Source organism: Podarcis liolepis, assembly GCF_965112155.1.
Source record: "Podarcis liolepis genome assembly, chromosome: 6".
Lineage (NCBI taxonomy): Eukaryota > Metazoa > Chordata > Lepidosauria > Squamata > Lacertidae > Podarcis > Podarcis liolepis.
Window position 1 is genome coordinate 98,766,734 of NC_139559.1, and position 24,601 is coordinate 98,791,334.

Here is a 24,601-nt window from a genome sequence, read left to right on the forward strand (position 1 = left end):
GAGCTGCTCAACTGCCTCATTCCTTGAGTCAGAACGACTGATTCTGTATCCACCGCCCATGTGCCGGATCATGACTAGGGGCTTCCAGATTTCACGATCCTGCCCCCGTTACCATTTGCCAATCGCAATGGGACTTTGGGGGGTTGGATTGGGGTTTTGGAAGTCGCCTGTGTGTGAATTTGTTTTATGTGTGTAGATCAGTGCACGCTGACCAACGCACAGTCTTCGCAGTAGGGCTCTGTTCCAATGGCATGAAGTAGTCACAACAAACTGGTAGATTCCTATCTGCTGCAGCCTTCATCCACCTTCACAGCCATTTTAATATGATTCGCTTGTTATCATCCACCTGTTCTGCTGTTGAGGACTTCTTGGATCATTCTTTGTCTAGCTCCTTCCCTTTGGCCTTATGTGACCCTGCTGGGAGTATGAGATTCCTGACGGCTTCGCTCACAAGGATTATAGGAACATGCAAGCCCACTCACCACAACAAGGTGATGATCCAGCAAGTGAGATGACCGCAACTACCTTGATTGGTGCATTAAGATGGAAATGTTTCTTCTCCGGGAAAGTTTGTGGGACATTGTAAGCGAGCCAAAACCAGAGGAGGTGAGCACCCAGCACCTGAAAGATGAAGACAAAGCGGGGTCTAACATTATCCTGTGTCTGGAAAACAGCTGGTTCATTTTAAAGGCATGGAGATGGCAAAGGAGTGCTGGAATGTGTTGCGAGATGTTTATGTACGCACCACTGCCAAGCCCAAGGTCAGGCTTACAAGGCAACTCTGCAGGAGGGTGAGAGTGTATCAGCCCATCAACAGAGGATGCAACAGCTGTTTGTGGAACTGGAAGAGCATGGAATGGCTTTTACTGAATTGAATAAAGCCTACATTGTCCTGAACTTGCTACCTGAATCTTGGATGTTGTGGTGGTATCATTAGAGGCGATGGATGTGGCTGACCCTGCGTTAGAGCAAGAACAGAAACATCAGCAGAGACAGCATGTGAAGCTGGCAGAGCATCGTGAAAGCCAAGTGGGGGCTGACCTGTGACTGCAAACTGCGGAGATCAGCTCTTGAAGGAGTCAGCGTGCCGAGGCAGCGAGGGAGAAGCCAGGGTGATTGTCATGTGACAGTGTTTTTGGTGTGGCTCGATGCAGCACCTCAGGTACTGGCTGGAAATGCTGGTCATAAAAAACATCCCCATTCAAAATAGAAGCAAATAATTTGTCTCATCTGTGGTGAAAGGGACAGTTCCTGAAACCAGAGCTGCTGTGTATACAGAAAAATTTTAACAACCAAATTATTAATCAATATATCCATTTACATGCCCCCTTTTTATCCCCTCCCCTCCCTCCCCCCCAGGACATCCCTCAGCTCTCTCCGGTTTCTTTGCACATATTATCCTCTGCATATTGTACAATTGTACGTATCATTGCCTTATTTATCATATATTCAACAAATAAATTTGTGGATATTTATTCAAAACCTGCCAAGGAGTCCAAATCATTTTGTTGTCTTTTTAAATAATTTGTGAAAAGTTCCCATTCTTCCTTGAAGTCACGATTGTCACACAATCTACCAGTATATGTCAGCTTGGCCAGTTCCGCATAGCTCATCAGTTTTTCTTGCCACTGTTCTTTCGTTGGAATTTCCTCGTTCTTCCATCTTTATGCTAACAAGACTCTTGCCGCTGTTGTAGCATACATAAATAAGGTTTTTATTTTTCTTGGCAGGTCTTGTCCCACAATCCCTAACAAAGATGCTTCTGGGGTTTTTTTACAAATGTCATTTTGAACATTTTTTTCAATTCATTATATATCATTTCCCCAATTTTTTTAACTTCTCTACATTCCCACCACATATGATAGAAAGTATCTTCTTTTTCTTTACATTTCCAACATATGTTTGACCCAGTTTTATACATTTTTGCTATTTGTACTGGTGTGATATACCATCTATACATCATTTTCGTATAGTTTTCTTTCAGCAGGGAACAGTCAGCAAATTTCAGATCTACTTTCCACAGCTTTTCCCAGTCCTCAAACTATATTGTGTCCTATATCTTGTGTGATGGTTCATGTGTTTTAATCCAAGGGCAAGTGCCAGGGTATGTGCCTTGTCTGAGGACACATTTAGAGAATGTTTTGCTAGTGGAAAATTTCCAGTATTGTCTGCTAAGTGTAGCATGCTTGACAAAAGATAATTACATTGTAATCTTTCCTAGCACAACTTGCTGGATTGAGAAGGATGGCATGGTATGTGCACAAGGTTATCATGAGAACAACTTGTATATCATGCAGGATACAGCTGAGGTCAGTTCCACTTTAAAAATGCAAGTATCTGCTCAAACAATTCTAGCCAATAGGCCTCTCCACGACAGCTGCACCCATCTCCTACATCAGAGAATGGGGCATTCAAACTTTAGAAGTTTAGCAAAAAATGCCACAGCTCGGCACTGATTTTTTTTTTTTTATTTTTTTCTGGGGTTGCAGCACTCATCTCGCTTTACAGGCTGTGGGAGCCGGTGTTTGTCCGCAGACAGTTTTTCCGGGTCATGTGGCAGAGTCTGGGGGTCTGGGGGCAGAGGAGTTAATGTGTTACTGTGACTCAGACTATGGAAATAATGTATAGACAAGAAGGTCCCCTACTGGAATAGTAGTACAATTTGGATGGTCTCTGGTGGGTTGGAAATCCCGGAAACAGGGGTTGGTATCTGCACCTACATCCAAGGCAGAATATGCTGCTCTGTCTGAATTGAGCAATGAGCTTCCCTATTTTGTGCAGATTCTTACTAATATGAATGTAGAAGCCAAGCTACCTGTGACAGTTTATGAGGACAATCAGGCCTGTATATCCATGGCAGAGTCTGAACAATTTAAGTCTAGGACAAAACATGTGGACATAAAATATAGACATGTTAGGGACAAGTGGCACAAGGATTAATGAAACTTGTCAAGCCAGAACATTGCTGACATAATGACAAAACTCATCAGCTTCAAAAGACACAAAGAAATAGTTGAAAAGTTGGGATTAGTGAAGCTAACTGTATAAACACTTCGCACATGCTCTGGTACAAGTTTTTTCCTAAACAGAATTAAGAAGGGGTGTTAGGTTCCTTTAATTGCTATTAAGGAAAATCTCTTGCACCTGCTTCTCTTCTCTTGCACCTGCAGGTCTTGTGATTACTGTTCAAAGGTCACTGACCTGGCAACTGTGTTCATTCTTGGGTCTTGCAAGGAAGCTCTGCCAGTTTGATACTGAACTCTGTGCTGTATGTATGCTGTGAGTTGTGCTTCCTTTGCATTTGAAGCCTGCGCCTTCTGCTAGGGATCTAGGGGAAGCCTGCATATAGTGTATGAAATGAAACTGCCTTAATACTTTGGACCTGTCAGTAAAGGACTGAACTGACTGAAAAGTTGGAGTCTGACTGAATTTCTTCCAGCTCAAAACTGCACGGTCACGAACCTATACGCTTGGAGGGCTGCACATGTTTGGCACATGCCATATGCCAGCACTGGGATGTTACCCAGTGGCTCCCCCTCCCAAGCTCCATGCGTTCTTCTGCATAGGCTCAGTTCAGAAGGGACAGAAGACCCTGATCTGCAAGGGATGGCCATCCACACAAGGTCAGCACGCGGTCAGGGCGTAGGTGGGCTGTTTAAATTTTTATGCCATTGGCCAACCAACACTAATTAGATCCGGGAACAATTATTCTCAAATACATCAAGTGGGAGTCAATTTTGGATGTGCTTAATTCGAAGCCAGTACACAATTGCCCAAACAGCTGGAGATGAGTTCACTGGTCATTTTATTAATTTTCAGGACGGCAATATGAACGAGGAGTTAACATGATGAGGTTCAGATTCAGATCCAGCGTGAGTGCTTCATTATTTTCAATATTGTTAGGGTGTGCCTCCAAGTAGACTTCCTCTTGGGAACGAAATTCATGCACGAAGACTTCCTTCACCTTTGTATTCTCCTCACTGCAATTTACCTCCAGCAGGGGCTCTTGGGGCTGACAGTAGACCCTGAGGATCAGTTTGTGCGGAGCCCTGGGCAGGGTGATGGTTCCCTCCAAAGAGAACAGGTAGAGGCCATCGCAGTGGATTGGGATGGAGCGGTTTAGAACATTTATTTCCATTGTGCCATCCCTCTTTTTAATACCAATCGCTTTCTTATAGGCAATGGAATCATCTGAAATGCAAGAAAACACAGGAAAAGCCACAAATGTGTTAGTCCCTAACCTACTAGTTTCTCTTATGAGAAAAGAAAATTGGAGGTGGATTGTAAAAGCAAGAGAACAGAAAATCTATAAAAGAAGGTAAAGAAGCAAGGGTCTTTGCCGAAGCTTTTGCATGAAATAGGGCTTGTCCCTAAGCATACTGGGTGGGGTTGGCTCAAGACATTTGGGCATCTGAAGCCAACCACAAAATAGTGCCTCTCACCCACTTTCGATAGGTGGCGGGGGGGGGTGTCTGTTTCCAAGGTGCTCAATCTCACTGTCCCTTAACACCCTTGTTCTGCTGGTGGCTGTACAAAGCACAAGGATCTGGCAACACAACAGAGAAAGCGAACTTCTAGGAGCTGCCCTCATTGAAAGGACGAAACTAGAATCATTGAAAGGAGTTGAACTCGCTCTCATCTTCAAAAAAGTATGCAAGTTCCCGACTCTGCGCCTAATCTGTTTCTCATCTCTTTGGGGCCACAGGTCTTAACCAACAAGCATTTTCCCTACTGGTTGTTACCTGCCGTTGCTGTTTGCATTTCCAGACTCCTCAATTTTACACACAAACTCTGTCAGCACCTGACATTTCAGCACTTGAAATTTCAGATCTCTGTCAAGAAAATGGTTGCCTCGATGGACTTCCGGGGAGGTGCCTCCGGATAATGGGGGAATTCCTCTGATCGGGAGGAATTTGCCATGTGGGAATTCGCTCTGGCCGCCACGGCAAAGGCGGAGACCCACAAAAAATCACAGGCGGGAAAAGCCTGTGAGCGTGGGATTCAGCGGGCACCTTTTGCGCCTCCCCTACTCGCAGGGAAACCCGGTTTCGGGGATCCGGAGTGAAGTGGGGTGAGCGGCGCGGTGCTTCGAATCATCTGCTTCTTCCACGGAGCGAAGCCGCATAGCTGTTGCCGGAGAGCACTGACTTTTTCCTGTGGACAATTTGACTTCAAAGAACTATCTGTGAGTAGAGCGGAAGAGGGAGAATTGGATTTTAAAAGTTTAATTTGGCATCGAAACGGGGGAGGTTCAACACAGGAAGTCCGCCTTCCCCATTTGTAAATAGATGGAAGCAATAAGACTGCAAGCTAAAGTCTTGGAAAGCCTTCTGTAAAAGACTAAATTTCCGTCGGAAAAGAGTACAACCCCCCCCCCCCTGGTGGCAGGAGAAGGGGGGGAGTTGAGGACAGAGTATACCTGCAAGAGAGAGCGACAAGAGTAAAAATGCTGCTGCTCTGACCCTGGAAACGGACTGCTAGCAGGACCGAAGTTTTGGAATGTTCATTGACAGCGCTTAGAATGTTCTTTGACAGCTAGCAAAATAAGAGAAATACACTGTTTCTATCGTCTCCGGCTGTTACTAAAAAGGAGTAAAAGTAACTAAAAAATTGAAACTAACTTTGGACTTGTGTTTGAAAGAGGATACTAATAGACTATTACAAATAGAAACTGTTTCCCCCTAGTGGAAGTCTTTAAAATTGGTTGCTTTATAAGAGCTGGGCTAGGGGAATTTCCAGTCACAAGATAAGAAACCATGAGACTTTGGGACTGACCTTGAATTTGCTAAGTGTTATGGCAAATGAAAAGGGAAAAACAGAACAGCCAGCAGCTGGGGGAACATTGAGATCCGGTAAGACTTGGCAGCAACCCAGGAGAGCTTCAACATCAGGCCCCTCTGCCTCTTCTGCGGCTGCTGTTTCTGCATCAGTACATTTAAAATCCAAAGGAATGTCGACAGAAGAGTCTCTAGCAGTTGCATTAAGTAAGATAAATGATTCACTGGAACAGCTTAATAAGAAAGTGGATACTGCAACTAATAAAATTGTTTTAAATACAGAAAGTATAAATAACTTGGGACAAAAGGTGAACACCAATACAGAATCCATTCAGAAACTGATACAGGAATCCACTTTGACACGGCAGACTGCGGAGGAAGCTAGGGAGAAGGCAGCAGCAGCTGATTGTAAAGTAACTCAATTGGAGAAAGAGGTAGTGCCAACCCTACAGAGACAACTTGACGAACACAAGGTGACGCTTGCTATGATTGAACTTAAAGAAAAACAGACAAATTTGAGGATTAGAGCCATACCGGAATTGGAGAAGGAAAGCCTGATAGATTTTCTTACACAGGAATTTGCTGATTTTTGGGAATTGTACTTGGGTCAAGAAGAGTTTAGAATTGTGAGGGCATTTAGACTTGGAAGAGGAAGGAAGAAAGAGACGAATAGAACAAGAGACTGTGATTTCTCTCCGGACCAAAGAAGAGAGAGACAAAATTTTGGGTTGGCACTACCAGAAGAATCTAGAAATACATCAGTCAAGAGTGGAAATTTTTAAAGACGTTCCAAAATACCTTTTGGATCTTAGATCCAACTACGGAGATATTGTTGCTCTGCTGAGAAGGAATAAAATCATCTTTAGGTGGGAGTTCCCCCAAGGCCTATCTTTCAGTTTCAAAGGAAGGAAAATAAAAATAAGATCAGTAGAAGATAAAGTTTTTGATTAAATACGAAGAAGATCTGCAGAAGGGAATTGGAAAAGAGCCAACAGCATTGGATAGAAGATCACCAGATAGAGGACCAGAGCAAAGAGCATCGGACAGAAGATCAACAAACAGGGGAACATTGGATATATCGACATTATCCTTTGGATTGGACCTCCCGGTGAACATGCCATCATCACTACCAACAGAAGAGGAGCAAGCATTGGGTGCAGTTGGGGGGGTACCAGAGTAGCCACATGATGGCGCTGCAGGTCCTGAGCTGGAATGTGAATGGACTGAACTCCCCCGAAAAAAGGCGGAGAGTATTTCATTTATTGAAAAAAGAGCATTTGGACTTGATTTGTTTACAAGAAACACATGTGATAAGGCTACATAGGAAGATATTGAGTAATAAAAGATTAGGCCAATAATTTATTTCATCGGATAAAGTTAAAAAAAAGAGGAGTGGTCCTTTATGCACAGGAGAGCCTATCACCAAAATTCATATTTAAAGATGACCAAGGAAGATTTGTTGCAATTGAAATTCAATTACAAGGAGAGAAATTTCTGATTGTAGGTATTTATGCACCAAATGAAGGAAAATCGGAGTTCTTTAAGAAGCTACATGAGATTTTGATGGACTATATGGACTACAATATGATTTTGATGGGAGACATGAATGGAGTGGTGTCTACAAATATGGACAAGGCACAGAGACAGGTAGTCACCAAAGATGGTAGACTACCAAAAACCTTTTTTGACATGACTGAAAGTATGGACTTAGTTGACATTTGGAGAATGAACAACCCTCTGGGAAGAGAGGGAACTTTTTTCTCTGAGGCTAAAATGACTTGGACAAGAATAGATCAAATATGGGTAACCAGGGGACTGGTCCCGAAGATCTGCAAAACGGAGATTTGCCCTAAAACTTGCTCTGACCATAATGCTGTGAAGATGGAAATGAAATTGACGTCAATTGGTTCCTTTAGATAGAGGATGAATGATACTTTGTTTAGGAATGAAGAGGTGACTAAGAAGGCCCAAAAAACTCTAAGAGATTATTTTGAGATAAATATGAATACTACAGTGGAAAAAAGAGTAATTTGGGACGCAAGCAAAGCGGTTATGAGAGGATTCCTAATACAACAGAACACAATTAAGAAGAGAATTCAGAATGAAAAAAGGATAAAATCCTGGGGAAAATAAAGGAAGGAGAGAAAAAACTGAGAGCAAAACCAAAGTCACAGGAGATCCTGTCAAGGCCTTCTGGGAAATGATATATAATGAACTGAAAAAGGTATTTAAATATACTTTCCCGAAGAAACCAGAGGCCTTCCTCCTGGGCATAGTGGACCAATCGGTGTTAAAGAAGGATAGAATTTTTTTTATATATGCTACAGCAGCAGCAAGAATCCTCATCGCAAAACATTGGAAGACAGGCAGATGCAACTAATAGATTACATGGAGATGGTGGAAATGACTGGCAGAATCCGAGACCAGGGAGAAGAGTTGGTGGAAGAAGATTGGAGGAAATTTAAAACTTATTTGCAGAAGTACTGTAAAATTTTTGAATGCTGATGACATTGAAATGAATTGCAGGGGCTCTAGCAACAAGGTAAAATGTAAGATTGGATTAATAATAGATAAACTAATAGGACACAAATTTGCTGAATTAATTATTAAAAGGGATACAAGAACGGGAGACGTGAGGAAGTCAGGAAAATAAGTTAACTAAAGATGAAATTAAGAAAGAGGGTTTTTCTCTTTTTTTTTCTTTTTCTATATGTGTTTTTTTCTCTTTTTCTCTTTTCATTTTTAAAGTGTGTATTTTTGTATTTTGTAACTTTGTATTTACTCTGTCTTTGTATTTTTCTGAACTTTTTTATTGTTAAAACTTAATAAAATATTGATTAAAAAAAAAAACCAAAGTCACAGGAGATCCTGAAAGAGATAAAGCTATACCAAACACAATATATGAAGCTGATGAATCAGGAAATAGAATGGAAGATCAAACAGATGAGGCAAAAGACATTTGAATTGGCAAATAAGTGTGGAAAATTGTTGGCCTGGCAGATGAAAAAAAGACAAAAACTCAATACTATTACGAACTTGGAAGTGGAAGGAAAGAATATACAGAACCCAGTGGAGATCAGGAAGTGTTTTCAGAGATACTTCAAACAACTTTATACACAGGAGAAGCAAAAAGAAATGGATATTGATCGATTTTTAAAAATGAATGGACTACGTAAAATCTCTCAGGAAAAACAGCTAATGTTGAATTATAAGATAACGGATCAGGAGGTGGAAGGGGCCATCCAAAACATGCAATTAGGCAAATCTCCAGGACCAGATGGTTTGACTTCAAGATATTACAGATCTTTGAAAGAATGGTTAATACAACCATTGAAGGAAGTCTGCAATGAAATATTGGAAGGAAGACAGGCACCAGAGTCATGGAAGGAAGCTTACATTACACATATACCAAAAACAGAGACTGAAAAGACACAGCTCAAGAACTACCGCCCTCGAATAAAATTTAAGATACTAACGGATGCTAAAGAAAGAGGTGGATTTGCCCTGCCAAACCTTAAACTTTATTATGAATCAGCTGCTTTTTGCTGCCTGAGAGAATGGATGCTTCTCGAAAACACTGAAGTGTTGGATTTAGAAGGTTTTAACAATGTATTTGGTTGGCATGCATATTTGTGGTATGATAAGGTAAAAGCACATAAAGCATTTAAAAATCATATTGTTAGAAAAGCATTGTTTAATGTTTGGATAAGATATAAGGATTTGTTAGGGGGGAAAACCCCAAGATGGTTGTCACCAATGGAAGTGAAGGCACAGAAAAAACTCAATATGGAGGCCAAATGGCCGAAATATTGGGAAATTCTGGAACAAGATGGAGAGAGAATAAAATTGCAGAGCTTTGAAAAACTGAAAAACAAAGTGCGAGATTGGCTCCATTATTATCAAATAATGGAGGCATACAAATAGGACAAAAAAGTTGGTTTCCAGGTGGAAAAATCAAAATTGGAAACATAGAATCATAGAATCATAGAGTTGGAAGAGACCACAAGGGCCATCGAGTCCAACCCCCTGCCAAGCAGGAAACACCATCAGAGCACTCCTGACATATGGTTGTCAAGCCTCTGCTTAAAGACCTCCAAAGTAGGAGACTCCACCACACTCCTTGGCAGCAAATTCCACTGTCGAACAGCTCTTACTGTCAGGAAGTTCTTCCTAATGTTTAGGTGGAATCTTCTTTCTTGTAGTTTGGATCCATTGCTCCGTGTCCGCTTCTCTGGAGCAGCAGAAAACAACCTTTCTCCCTCCTCTATGTGACATCCTTTTATATATTTGAACATGGCTATCATATCACCCCTTAACCTCCTCTTCTCCAGGCTAAACATGCCCAGCTCCCTTAGCCATTCCTCATAAGGCATCGTTTCCAGGCCTTTGACCATTTTGGTTGCCCTCCTCTGGACACGTTCCAGTTTGTCAGTGTCCTTCTTGAATTGTGGTGCCCAGAACTGGACACAGTACTCCAGGTGTGGTCTGACCAGAGCAGAATACAGTGGCACTATTACTTCCCTTGATCTAGATGCTATACTCCTATTGATGCAGCCCAGAATTGCATTGGCTTTTTTAGCTGCCGCGTCACACTGTTGGCTCATGTCAAGTTTGTGATCAACCAAGACTCCTAGATCCTTTTCACATGTACTGCTCTCAAGCCAGGTGTCACCCATCTTGTATTTGTGCCTCTCATTTTTTTTGCCCAAGTGCAATACTTTACATTTCTCCCTGTTAAAATTCATCTTGTTTATTTTTGCCCAGTTCTCTAATCTGTCAAGGTCGTTTTGAAGTGTGATCCTGTCCTCTGGGGTGTTGGGAGAAATGTAGATCCAAAAACCAAGAATTTGTCAAGAATGTTAGATCCAAAAACCAAGAATTTGTCAAGAATGTATAACTTGCTGTTGAAATGGAACACTCAGGATGAAACGGTGAAATCAGCTATGATTAAATGGGCACAAGATGTTGGACATAACATAATGATGGCTGACTGGGAACGGTTATGGACCACAGGTATGAAATTTATGGCATGTAATGCCTTAAGAGAAAATTTAATGAAAATGATTTATAGGTGGTACATGATACCAGTTAAGCTTGAAAAAATTTACCATTTGCCCGATAATAAATGTTGGAAATGTAATGAGACTGAAGGTACATTCTTTCACCTTTGGTGGACGTGCCCAAGGATTAAGGCTTTCTGGGAGATGATCTATAATGAATTAAAAAAGGTACTCAAATATACCTTCCTTAAGAAACCAGAGGCCTTTCTCCTGGGCATGGTCGGCCAATTGGTGTTAAAGAAGGATAGAACTTTCTTTATGTATGCAACAACAGCAGCAAGAATATTGGAAGACACAGGGAAGAATGGCAGATGAAGTTGATGGACTACATGGAATTGGCGGAAATGACTGGCAGAATCCGAGACCGGGGAGAAGAGTCGGTGGAAGAAGATTGGAAAAAGTTTAAAGACTATTTACAGAAATACTGTAAAATTAATGAATGTTAGAAAAATGTTGGAATGAAGTTATATGGCTTTAGTAGAAATGTTATAAGGAATTAATAAATAGATTATTAGAGCATTATAGGGAAAAATAAGGTTAGAATGTGTTAAGACAATTATAGGATAGAAAACAGAGGAAGATGGAAAGGAATTGCTGAAACAATTAATAGAAGTGGAATACAAAAAGGGAGGTGTGAGGAGGTCGTGGAAATAAGGGAATGAAAGATAAGATATTGGAATTGGACTGTGTTTTAAATGGTTTTTGTTTTGTTTTGTTAGTTGTGTGTTAGTGTTTTGCAGTGTGTGTGTTTTTTTAGTATTGTATGGTATTGTTGTATGTTTCTTTTTTTTTCTTTTGGTTTTTTGTAGTGTTGTGTTCAATTTGTTGGAAAACTAATAAATATTATTATAAAAAAAAAAGAAAATGGTTGCCTCACTTAGGCCTCTGGGTAAAAACTGGCCAGTGTGGTGTAGTGGTTAAGAGCGGTAGTCTTGTAATCTGGTGAACTGGGTTCGATTCCCCGCTCCTCCACATGCAGCTGCTGGGTGACCTTGGGCTAGTCATACTTCTCTGAAGTCTCTCAGTCCCACTCACCTCACAGAGTGTTTGTTGTGGGGGAGGAAGGGAAAGGGGAATGTTAGCCGCTTTGAGACTCCTGAAGGAGAGTGAAAGGCGGGATATCAAATCCAAACTCTTCTGTCAGAAGTTACCATATGTCTCAGCTCCAATCCCAGCTGGCATTTCCCTCCTGCCTCCTCCAACCTGTCCCCTGACCTCTTTCTCCATGCTTGTCGTTTTTCTCAGGGTGATCTAAAGGGGACAGGAGTCATTTCTCCGCTCTGCCCCATTTTGGAAGGATTCTAAAGTTCCTCGGCTGTGCTGGAATCTCACACAAGGCCGGGCTCAGGGCAGCCTAAGAAAGCAGGCCTACCTTTGTGGATAAAATGCAGTCTGCTAACATTCAAAATTTGAGAGCTTGGCTCTTCAAGCCCTAACCCCCAGATTCTTGAGTCACAGGGAACTTCAGGGAACTCAGCTGCTCCTTCCCTGCACTTAGCCCCCCTTCCTTGAATCCTTGAGTTTCTCTCTGTCCCACCATTTTCCAAATCTTGCTGTTCTTTCTACCTTTCTGTCCTAAACACAGCATTTGCATTCCATTTCTCCCTGTTGCTCCGGAGCCTCCACTGCGCCTGCTGAACCCCTAGCACACACACACCCAATCCTGATAGAACAACAGTAATATTTTTCACTTCCATCTATCTCTACCTCTGACTTAGAAACAAGAGAGTTTAAGCTGTTGGTCCAGGCAGATTGTTATTTTTGAACTACCTGCACCAAATATATTCAAACTAACCATTTTTGTTCTCTGTAGCCTTTTTGTGTGTTTGTTACCCACCATTTGCTTAAATGCTTTTTATTCTTCTGTATGTTTTGGAAACACTTTGTATACATCTTTTGCTGCTACAATTCTGTCTAAATCTGGGGGCTGACATTTGCATATCCTTTTTGTGCTTTGTAACTTTGCAATGGCAGCTGAAGGGCAAAGTCTCCTCTCACGCCCACTTCCAGCTGGCGCAGCAGTCCTGCCCTGGAACCCAAGCAGGCGCCCAGCTAGGCATGGAGAAATACATCTGTTTGGCTTCACCTCAGTTTCTCATCTTATGTTCAGTTCTCCACATTTCTGCATCAGTTTGTATTATTTTTTAAAGTCCTCATGAAAGTTCATCAGCATTCAAATGCACGTTTCTTCTAGGCTGCACATGGCTGTATGCAGTTTTGCCCAATACACATTTTTTGCAAGCCATTTCCCTTGACATAATATATTTTATATATTTATTTCCTAAATGTGCATTTTTAATTCACACGTTCATCTAATATACAAATTTTTGTACATATTATTTGGTCAGAGAGCCAGTTTAGAAGAATACCTTGGGTACCTTGGGTTAAGAACTTAATGTGTTCTGGAGGGCTGTTCTTAACCTGAAACTGTTCTTAACCTGAAGCACCACTTTAGCTAATGGGGCCTCCTGCTGCCACTGTGCCGCCACCGCACAATTTCTGTTCTCATCCTGAAGCAAAATTCTTAACCCAAGGTAATATTTCTGGGTTAGTGGCGTCTGTAACCTGAAGCGTATGTAACCCAAGGTACCACTGTATCTGTTTTTTGGTCCACATATTGTTGGAGAAAGTGCAAATTCGGTAGGCTTGTGTTAAATGTCTTACTGATCTCCCCACCCCTGCGCATCCTTGGCTCCACCCAGAACACCTGCCGTTAGCTGAACCAAAAGCTTTCCACCTCCTGACCTTCATTCTACCTCTTATCTCTGCCCTGCTCAGGTATCAGGCTGTTTGCAGTAAAAGGGAATAGAGAAGAAACCAGTAGGAATTATTCTCCAACTGTTTCAACCTAAATTCATTCTCCTGCCTCTTTCACTGGAAGGAACAGGCAAACCCGAGGAGGAGAGGGTGAAGACGGTTCTTCTCTTTCTGGTAAAGCCCATCTAGATCATTTTCCTGCCTGGATGTTCACTAGAGGGGCAAATGCAGAGCCCGGGAGAGAGTGTTCTTCTCCCTCATGCAGCCTGGTCAGAGAATATTCATTGCTGCTTCAGTTCCCTCTGGGCAAATTGGGTTGGAGGGAAGTCAAGATTGGAAGCATCAACTGGTCATGGGGGAGGAGAGAACAGTGCAACCCACCTCAAGCCTTTGGAATAGGGCAAAGGAGAAGGAGGAGGAGGAGGAGAAGGAGAACTCACACTTGATGTAGATCCATTGTGCCTGTGGGTCTGGACTCTGAAACACAACAAAACATGAGGTTATGAAAGGTGCCTACAAGCTCCAGATGGAAATGCAGACATGATGGGACACCAGGGAACCAACATTATGGGGCCTTTTGCATGGGAAGTTTTAAGAGGTCTCAACTGCAGTCCTTTAGTACAACTATTTCCCGCAAGCTACAGAACTCCAGAGCACTGCCTGTGCAGATCCACTGCAGGTGCAACTCCTAGGGGCTAAGGTCCCTTCACCCCCCCAAAAAAAAACCTATATGAGGATGCTGGGGCCCCCTAAAGTTGGTGAACGTTGCCATTCAAATGGTGTGCATGCACTGCATCATGTGAGCAGGGTGGAGCTTATCTCTCCCCCCCCCCCCGTTAATATTTTATCCAAGTTGGCACCCCGATTCACTCCCCCCCCCCCCCGAGAGATGCTGGGAACATTGGCCTGTGTGTTTGTGTTCAGAGGCAGAACGGGGAAAGCTGAGCTCTTAGTAAACACCAGACGGGTCAAGAATGATGGCCGCAGGATATTTAATATTTTGCAGGCTTGGGGATTAGAGCAGTTGGTGGCATCTCATGCATAGCACACCCCCCCCCCCCAGCACAAGCCTGTACAGTAACTTCACTTTGAAGACATCACATATACAGTAGCTCCAAAATAGCCATGTTGCTATCCAGTATTATTTCCTGCCTTTGTTTTAGTTATATAACTGGATTCACATGCCCATAACATAGACTGCGGTATTATTAAAATTTTCTCTCTCCCTGTGTGTGTGCATGTGTATCTAATATATATCTGCCATGTGTCTGATGAAATGAGTTTTAGACTGAAACAGTTTATACTACAATAGGTCTGTTAGGGTTGTGTCTAAGGAACTCATATTTGGAGTAGAACCATTGAAATCACTTGACTAGTCATTTAGTTGAGTAGAATCTATTGGAGCTGTATCTTCCTGGCAGCACACGACAGAACCATGAGACAGGTGTAAAATATACTCAAGCAAGAGTTTTATTTACAACCTTACAAATGCAAAGCATGTGGGTGTTCTCTTTTGCAGGCAAATTCAAACTGCAACTTCTCCTCCTTTTGTAGTCATCACCAGCTGTACCTAATCAGCCTAGAAAACCACACCCAGAACTCACAGAAACAGTTCTTAAAGTTACAATCATCTTTCCTGTTTCTTTGCAGAATGACTCCTAACAGAATCCTTACAGCACAATCCTAACCATGTCTACTCAGAACTGAATCCTTTTGAATTCAGCGGGGCTTCCTCCCAAGTAAGCAGGGTTAGGATTTTAGTCTTTAAGTTAAAGGTAAAGGTAAAGGGACCCCTGATCATTAGGTCCAGTCGTGGCCGACTCTGGGGTTGCTTTATTGGCTGAGGGAGCCGGCGTACAACTTCCGGGTCATGTGGCCTGCATGACTAAGCCGCTTCTGGCAAACCAGAGCAGCGCACGGAAACACCGTTTACCTTCCCGCCAGAGCGGTACCTACTTGCACTTTGATGTGCTTTCAAACTGCTAGGTTGGCAGCAGCTGGAACCGAGCAACAGGAGCTCACCCCGTCGCGGGGATTCGAACCACCGACCTTCTAATCGGCAAGTCCTAGGCTCTGTGGTTTAAACCACAGCGCCACCCGCATCCCTTAAGTGAGCATAAGGCTATTATTTAGACTGCAGCAGACTGGCACAGTCCCCCAAGTACAGTTTTCCAACTGTACTTCCAAGCATAAAGAGCAGCAACATCTTCCCTGGTTCTTTCTGTTAGAAGACACCTTATTTTTTCTTTCTTTTTTTGCTTATTTTTGTAATATGTTGAAACTTTAATAAATATCTTTAAAAAAACAAAACAAAGATGATTACAATTTCACAGCTTAAAAAAAAGAGCAAAGGACCAGGGTTTTCCCCTAAACAGCCCCCAAACGGCCAGTGCACTTTGGCATCTGCCTAGAGAGCTCTTGACATTTGTAAATGGGCCTCTTACTAGGGAAGAGGTGGGAGCAAGCGCTGGTCTCCCTTAGTCTGTAGGTGGTGCATGCAGCTGCTAGAGAGTGCTTGTGATCGTGATGCCTGGGGGTTTGGTTACCACTCTGTGTCCTCCTGCTCAACCTCATATGGTGGTGGCAGATGCTCTTTGTGTTCTGCAAGCAACCAAACATACAGGTAGGTTGGAATATTGTGGAAGTATCTAGAGGCAGAGAAAACCAGCCTTTATTTTGAATCCAAATGAAGGCAGAATTATGTTGGGAGGAAGGATTTTAGGCATCATTTTCAAGCTTGCTTTCATTTGCACGGTCCTGGTTTCAGATGTCATTCACAGTGGGACTAATTAGGCTTAGAATCATAGAATCATAGAATCATAGAATCATAGAATCACAGAATCATAGAGTTGGAAGAGACCACAAGGGCCATCGAGTCCAACCCCCTGCCAAGCAGGAAACACCATCAGAGCACTCCTGACATATGATTGTCAAGCCTCTGCATAAAGACCTCCAAAGTAGGAGACTCCACCACACTCCTTGGCAGCAAATTCCACTGTCAAACAGCTCTTACTGTCAGGAAGTTCTTCCTAATGTTTAGGTGGAATCTTCTTTCTTGTAGTTTGGATCCATTGCTCCGTGTCCGCTTCTCTAGAGCAGCAGAAAACAACCTTTCTCCCTCCTCTATGTGACATCCTTTTATATATTTGAACATGGCTATCATATCACCCCTTAACCTCCTCTTCTCCAGGCTAAACATGCCCAGCTCCCTTAGCCGTTCCTCATAAGGCATCGTTTCCAGGCCTTTGACCATTTTGGTTGCCCTCCTCTGGACACGTTCCAGTTTGTCAGTGTCCTTCTTGAATTGTGGTGCCCAGAACTGGACACAGTACTCCAGGTGAGGTCTGACCAGAGCAGAATACAGTGGCACTATTACTTCCCTTGATCTAGATGCTATACTCCTATTGATGCAGCCCAGAATTGCATTGGCTTTTTTAGCTGCTGCGTCACACTGTTGGCTCATGTCAACAGTGTATATGTACAGAAAGCAAACCAAGTATGGATGGTGGTTACAGTATTCAAAAGGCAAAGCAGACACCTTCACAGCAACCTTGCAACCTTCTCAAGGACATTCCCACTTGGTATAGCTAGCATGCAACAACAGAGTGTCTCCAATCCCCGTTTCATCTTTTCTTCTTAAAACTATTGATAAATACCAAAGCCTTTGTTCTTTTTCCTTTCCTTCATGTGAACCAACTAGTAAGGATGTCTAAGCTGGATGCTCCAAGCATAGACCATGTGGCTTTATCAACATTTTTCTAAATGTTTAGAAACATTTTTTAAATGTTTAAATGTTGCTGCTGTACGGAAAAGCACATGCATTTGACCTTTGAAGAGTTTGCAAGTAAACCATTTTTACTTGCTATGCTAAGGGGGTGTGGGCAACTTTGGAAGAAAGCTAGGAGGAGGGATTTTAAAAGTCTAACAGCCTATATTTCCATGCTCTACTTCAATGCATATTTTGTGATTTTAAATCTCTGCTAGGGCTCTCTTGCCAGAGCACCAGGCACCCAGGAATTCTCTTTTTATACCTATTATTTTCCTTGCCAACCAGCACAAATGTTACAGATAGCATCTAATATGCTCGCCAACTGCTGGTGAGGCTGCTGGGGGAGCATACTTCCAAGTCTGGTGGGAGTACCTGCAGGTCCATACATTTTAGTCTCTGGTTTTTAATGAAATTGCAGCAATTAACAGTGCATGTTTCCTGGGATACTCAAGAGTATGCAGCACCAGCACTGTTTTTTTTCCAAATGTTTACTGTAACAACTTCATGGTGAGTTCTGGCACCTTTTTTTTTAAAAAAAGCACTGGCAATTCCTAAGGAGTTGATTCAATTCTCCCCTCTGCCTGCCTCCACTGGAGAGGCAGGGAGGGGCTGTAGTTTCCAGGTTCCAGCAAGACCTTGTGGAGCTTTTGTGAGATCTCGCTGGAAGCCACAGCCACACAACCCTGGCAAGTGACCCTTGGGCAGCAGCGCTGGGGAGTGCAGGGGCACCTTCCCGTTTCACCTCAGGTGCCAAAATGGGCCACCCCTGCATGCGGGACCACATACAGTAACTGGCTGAAGACCTCTGTCCTTAAAAGTATATTGAAGCCAAGTTCTTAAGGGTCTTGTAAAATAATACAAGAACCTTGAACTTGACCCAGAAGCATTTGGGCAGCACGGGCAAGCTTCCAGGGACTTACCGTATTTTTTGCACCATAACACTCACCTTTTTCCTCCTAGAAAGTAAGGGGAAATGTCTGTGCGTGTTATGGAGGGAATGCCTAGGGGTGGCATGCCTACGGATTTTCCTCCTCTAAAAACTACGTGTGTGTTATGGTCGGGTGCGTGTTATAGAGCGAAAAATACGGTAGCTGCTGTCTGTCTGTCTTCACCACCCTTCCAGCCTCCACATTCTGCGCCAGTGGGAGCTTCCAGATCAGGCACAAAGGCAGCCCCACATCAAGGGGATGGAGCAATTCCTCTGACAGGAAAGGCTGGAGGCATCTGGGACTTTTTAGTTTAGAGAAAAGGCAAGTAAGAGGCGACAAGACAGAAGTTTATAAAATTAAACACGGTAAGGAGAGTGGATAGAGAAAAGCTTTTCTTCCTCTCATACACATCCAGGGAAGCTGAATGTTGGACTATTTTGGACTCTGCTGGTCATGTGCTCATGTCCCAGGAGGGTGTGGGTCACATCAACGTGACGGGAGACCGGAGTGATGAATCTCGGGCGACGCTGCATTGGGGGAAGGCACAAGGCCTCAGGGCTATCTCCCAACAGGTTCCCCATCTAATTAGAACTCCAGAATGTTGCTTTGATGAGTTTATTCCTGATGAGTTTACTCTAAGAAGCACTTTTGGTTAAGGAACTTTCTTAGCACATCAAAAGGCTAGTATTCATGAATTAGCAACAAAGTTCCCCACAATAAATCTAGAGCAGTGGTTCCCAATCTTTTTGGGCCATTCCCCACCTAAGCATCTCTAAAAACCTGACACCCCCCCCCCCCGGTGACATATAATTTTTATTATTCAAAACCCCCTACTCATGTGGAGGAAGCCTAAAAGGCCATTAACTTGGTCTAACTCATTCTTGAATTGCCAACATTTTAAATAAAATTTAAATAACCACATGCTTAGTTTAAAACTAAATATTAAGGCATGATTTGACCTGTTTGATAAAAGCAAAATATAGTACAGTTTACTGGTTCCAAATGGACAGCCGTATTCCTCTACCAGAGGAGTTTATCATAGGAGGAAACTAATTAGCCAGTAGTTCAACCCTACTTCTGTTGACAAAACCCACACACTAGAATTAAAAAGAACAAAACCTGCAAAGCTAAGAGAGATGATCTTATTTCTTGGATCAGCCCATCAATCATGCATCAGATTGTTACCTTTCTCTCATGGACCTTTATTTTGTTCCATGTATGGTTGCAGGTCTATCCATCAGGGTAGATCAGATACATTTTCCTCTCCAATCTGACCATTACATCAATTACAGGTTGATGAAGAAGTAGTGAAACGTTTGAGTTGATACAGTGTTAAACACTAGGCTGATTTAGAATGTGTCTCAATATGTATAAAATGTTTAGCTACATTTTAAAAAAATAAGTCACAGTTTGAAATGCTGCTATTCCAAGACCGATTAAAATGGCTGAAATGAAACTTCCTGAGCCAAAAACAGTCAGGACTACTCTTAAATAACTTCACTGAGAGGAAAATAATTAGTGTGGTGTAATGCTGCTGTGACAGCAGAAACCACTATTGTAAATTCATTGTACTAGCATTTTGTGAAAAATTTTCCCCAGCACAGAAATAGTATCCTAAGCACATTTCAACTGGCATGGAGTTCACAAACAGGGCAAACTGGACTCTCAAAGAATGTCAACATGCTAAGGTCCAACCGCCCCCTCATTGCAACTGTCTTTATTTTAGTATTTCCTGTTCTCCACAAACACTAATAAATAACAGCGATAAAGCCCCCTTTGCCCCAGCCTCTGTGTTCAGAACTAGAAATTGGTTGTCCCCCGCAAGGTGCTTAGCAGTCCCTGGATGATCAGGACTATCACTTATTCGGGTCTCACTCCCACCCGTCTCCACCTCTCTTCACTTTTATTCCCTGTGGTCTTCTAATCTGTGTGTGGCAAACCCAGCCCCACTTCCGTAGGCAAGTACTGTATTTTTCGCCCCATAGGACGCACTTCTTCCCCTCCAAAAATGAAGGGGAAATGTGTGTGCGTCCTATGGGGCGAATGCAGGCTTTCGCTGAAGCCTGGAGAGCGAGAGGCATCGGTGTGCACCGACCCCTCTCGCTCTCCAGGCTTCAGGAAGTTATCCGCAAGCCTTGCAAGCCCGGTGGGAGTTCCCGCGGGCTCACAAGGCTTGTAGGCAGCAGCCTGCAACCCCGGCGAGTGTCCGCAAGCCTTGCGCGCCCAGCAGGAGGTCCCGCCGAGTGCGCGAGGCTTGGGGCGGCAGCCTGTCGCCCGAAGCACGCGGAGCCCTCCGGAGGGTGCCCCGTGCTTTGGGCAGGTGTGCACAAGGCTTGGGGCGGCAGCCGCAGCGGGGGGGGGAGATATTTTTTTAATTCATTCCCCCCCCCAAAAAAAAACGAGGTGCGTCCTATGGGCCGGTGCACCCTATAGGACGAAAAATATGGTACATTTCCAAATCTGGACCTCCCTTGTTGAATCTGGCCAAAATAAAAATGTGAGGTTTACTTGTGTTATTTTCCAGTGATGGTATTTATCACTAAATTTTGGGAATGAGGGTGGCATTGCACTTTTTATTTAATGAACTTGGTAAGGTTTTTAAAAACAGTTTACTGGCAAATTGCAGGGGATTGGACTAGAAGACCCATGGGGTCCCTGCCAACTCTACAGTTCTATGGTTCTAAGATTTATTTTCCAATTGTTTCAGTGTGCCTTGATAAAGCCTAGCATTTTCTAACAAAATATAAACATGAGAATAGAATTTTAAAATTGTCCTTAAGATTGCCAAGCCTTGAGATTATCAGCCAATTTCAAAAATAAGTGGTATGAGATTTTTTACATTTACTAGTTACAAATTCTGAGATTTACCAACAAATGATGAAAACTAGGACAAAGTTTATCATTAGCCAAAGGCACTTGGCGATTTTTGAGGTATACTAATAACTGTTGAACACCAAGTGGAAATGATCATTACGTGCTCCTAGTATTTAAAACCACCCGTTTCTAACAACAGTTGATGTGAGAAATGGCTATAATATTTCTCTCTTAAGGAAGCAAAGCGATAAACCTGTCCTACATTGTTGGAGAATCTTGTGATTAAGGAGGGAAACAGTGTGGCTAAATATTTGAGTCAGAGGAAGAGCTCAAATAACCTGCCATTTACATTGTAACTTCTGCAAAGATAGATTTGCACATACCCTAACTCCACAGAAGCCCGCAGCTTTTTGTATGTGTTCCTTAGCATACATGCAGATGAACAGACCAAGGGACCATTTTAATAGCAGGCTTTCCAATACCAATCTTGTGGTTTTAAAAGAGCCCTATTATATGAAAGCAACCCTATTATATGAAAAGTGTGTGCCTTTTTCTGATTCAGGAGAGCCTAAACATAAACAAAACTGTGGACTTCAGGATGGGAAAGCCTCGTCTGTGTGAATCTGTCAGGAGAGTCATACCTGTAAGGTTCTTTTGCAGACTTACCCTAAGGTAGCACAAGCCAATGCAGATCAGGCAGGCAAGCAAGACCACCAGCTGTACAGCCATGGTCCCAAGCTGCATCCAGATTTGTCTGCTTCTTTTCCTGTCCTCCTCACACTTCTCAGCAGGTGCTTCTTCCAGTTTTCTGGCCTCCATCTCCACTTGTTCCTCCATGTGCAAAGCACAAAGGAAGAAAATCAACACTGAAGCCAGAGAGCTGTGAATTCCCAGGGACAGCTATTAAATAGCATTAAGAGATCATTTTAAGCCTTATATGCAAACAGAGGCGGGGAACTTCTTTATGACTAATATGAAATTTCCCTTGAATCTCACTCTCTCTCCTTCTGTGGGTGATTGTGGTGGTTGATATTTAAGATATCCCAATTCATTTTTAATAGACATTTAAGCTGATCCCCAGAGATTTATAGATCTCTGTTTTCCTGGCTGTGCCTCCCAAACGTGGAGCAAAGGCCTGTCTGACCCCCTTTCTGAGCGTCTGGGTCAGAAGACGCACAAGGCAAATGTCACTCAGTGAACACAGTGCAACACAGTAAGCTAGAAATAGATGGGTTACAAATAAAATAAATAAAAGCAAAGTTTAGCTGGCATAGCTCAGTTGGTCTTAATCTCAGGGTTGTGAATTTGAGCCCATTAGGCAAAAGATCCCTACACTGCAGGGGGTTGGACTAGATGACCCTCATGGTCCTTTCCAACTCTACTATTCTATGGTTCTAAATAAAAGATGCTAGGCCAGCCCCTGGTATTAACCGGGTCTCTTTAGTACTGCCTCTTACTCCTGAAACCATAACCCTTGATCTTTGGCTTCTCCCTTTTCTCCTCTAATCATGTATGCTCCCTCTAACCTTTACCCCTTAAATTCAAACAAGTTCTATAGCTGTGTACACACCATACACTTACAGTGTATACCCCCCAAAAGAATGGGAATTGTAGTTTGCTAACAGTGCTGGGAACTGTAGCTCTGTGGGGTATAAACTACAATTCCCATATTCTCATGAGAACATAAACCTCCAGCAAGGCCAAATTCTTCAAGTAGAGGAGGTTATTTTTCATTTTTAAATACCTTCAACAGTTTTTTTTTTCAATCAGAACAAGGTACCATTTTCATATGGTTGTTTTATTTTAAAAAGTACCGTAATCTGTCCTAGTCCCATGAACACAGGGCAAATAACATAACATTGTTGTTGTTTAGTCGTGTCCGACTCTTCATGACCCCATGGACCAGAGCATGCCAGGCACTCCTGTCTTCTACTGCCTCCCATAGTTTGGTCAAACTCATGTTGGTAGCTTCGAGAACACTGTCCAACCATCTCGTCCTCTGTTGTCCCCTTCTTGTGCCCTCCATCTTTCCCAACATCAGGGTCTTTTCCAGGAGGTCTTCTCTTCTCAGGAGGTGGCCAAAGTCCTGGAGCCTCAGCTTCTGGATCTATCCTTCCAGTGAGCACTCAGGGCTGATTTCCTTAAGAATGGAGAGGTTTGATCTTCTTGCCGTCCATGGGACTCTCAAGAGTCTGCTCCAGCCCCATAATTCAAAAGCATCAATTCTTCGGCAATCAGCCTTCTTTATGGTCCAGCAAGCCACTCCAGTATCCCTGCCAAAAAAACTCCATGGCAAAAACAACAGACATATAAAACATAACATTACCTTTGATATAATCTAATAAGCAAGGAAGCATTTTGCTCACTTCTGAAGTCAAATGAAAAGTTCTTATTTCTAGGAGAGTTCCCAAGATGCCCCCTTGTGGCTCAGATCTATTTATTGACGGGTAGAGCTTCAAGCCTGCCTTTTGCAGAAGGACTGTGCAATTAAAGCGGGTGAAAGTACTTGGCCATCATGGCACATCAAATCCTTTTTAATGGCCCTTTTGTGGTTGGGAAAGGGCAGGAAAATGCACTGAAAAGTGTAGGGCAAGCAAATGATTAACAAGAAGATATATAAACACTGGGCAAGCAAATCAGGATAAATGCTCATTTTTGTATATCATCCCTACAAAATGCTCCTGAAACACTCAATAAAAACTAGACACGGTCTAACTTCTGTATAAGTTTTATGCAAGCAAATCAGGATGAAAGCTCATTAAATGAGGGGTAATGAGGGGACTGTTTATACAACAGAGTTCATTTAAAAGGAAATTGAAAGGAAAAAAGAAAGAAACAAGAGATTTTAGATGAAATTATGGAAAAGGAGAAACAATTGTCAAAAAAAGCAAATAAAGAGCTAAGCAGGCAACTAGAATATTACAAACCCAATGATAGTTAATGATAGCTAATGAAAAAATAAGCTAAAAGATAAAAAGAATGAAACAGAAGTACTTTGAACATGCCAATAAATCAGGAAAACTGCTAGCGTGGCAATTGAACAGAGAAACTCCATAAATAAAATTAATATAAATGGAAAGACTACTGACAAGATGAAGGAAATAAGAGCAGCATTTGGTAAAATATTTCTTAGAACTGTATAAAGAATGGAAAAAATCTGTAAAATAGATGCTGAAAAAGCCTTTGACAATGTGTCTTGGGAGTTCATGGAAAAAATTGCTTGAAGAAATTAATTTTGGACCTAAATTTTTAAATCGAAGCTACAAACATGAGTCTGACCAAACTGCGGGAGGCAGTGGAAGACAGGGAGTGCCTGGCGTGCTCTGGTCCATGGGGTCACCAAGAGTCGGACACGACTAAACAACAACAACAACAATTTTAAAAGGAATACAAGCAATATATTCATAACAAAATGCCAAGTTAATTGTAAATCAGGTGATAATGGATGAATGTAAGATACAAAAAGGAACTAAACAAGGATGCCCGCTATCACTG

The 24,601-nt window shown here is 42.6% G+C and overlaps 1 protein-coding gene across 4 annotated transcripts in view; it reads right to left on the reverse strand.

Moving 5' to 3' along the window:
* Positions 1-3,788: 3,788 nt before the first annotated feature.
* Positions 3,789-24,601, reverse strand: part of TNFSF4 (TNF superfamily member 4) — a 49,787-nt gene continuing 28,974 nt past the window's right edge. Inside the window, exons 1-4 of one of the 4 annotated variants that reach the window (XM_083507262.1) lie at positions 21,773-24,406; positions 16,039-16,195; positions 14,035-14,071; positions 3,789-4,191 (exon numbers count right to left, since the gene is read on the reverse strand). In XM_083507262.1, the coding sequence (XP_083363388.1) occupies positions 4,188-4,191; positions 14,035-14,071; positions 16,039-16,195; positions 21,773-21,943 (369 nt within the window). In that variant the 5' untranslated portion in view covers positions 21,944-24,406 and the 3' untranslated portion in view covers positions 3,789-4,187. Of the gene's footprint in view, positions 4,192-14,034; positions 14,072-16,038; positions 16,391-21,772; positions 24,476-24,601 lie in introns of those variants that run through there. The other 3 variants (XR_014527098.1, XM_083507261.1, XM_083507260.1) reach the window with 3 other exon arrangements.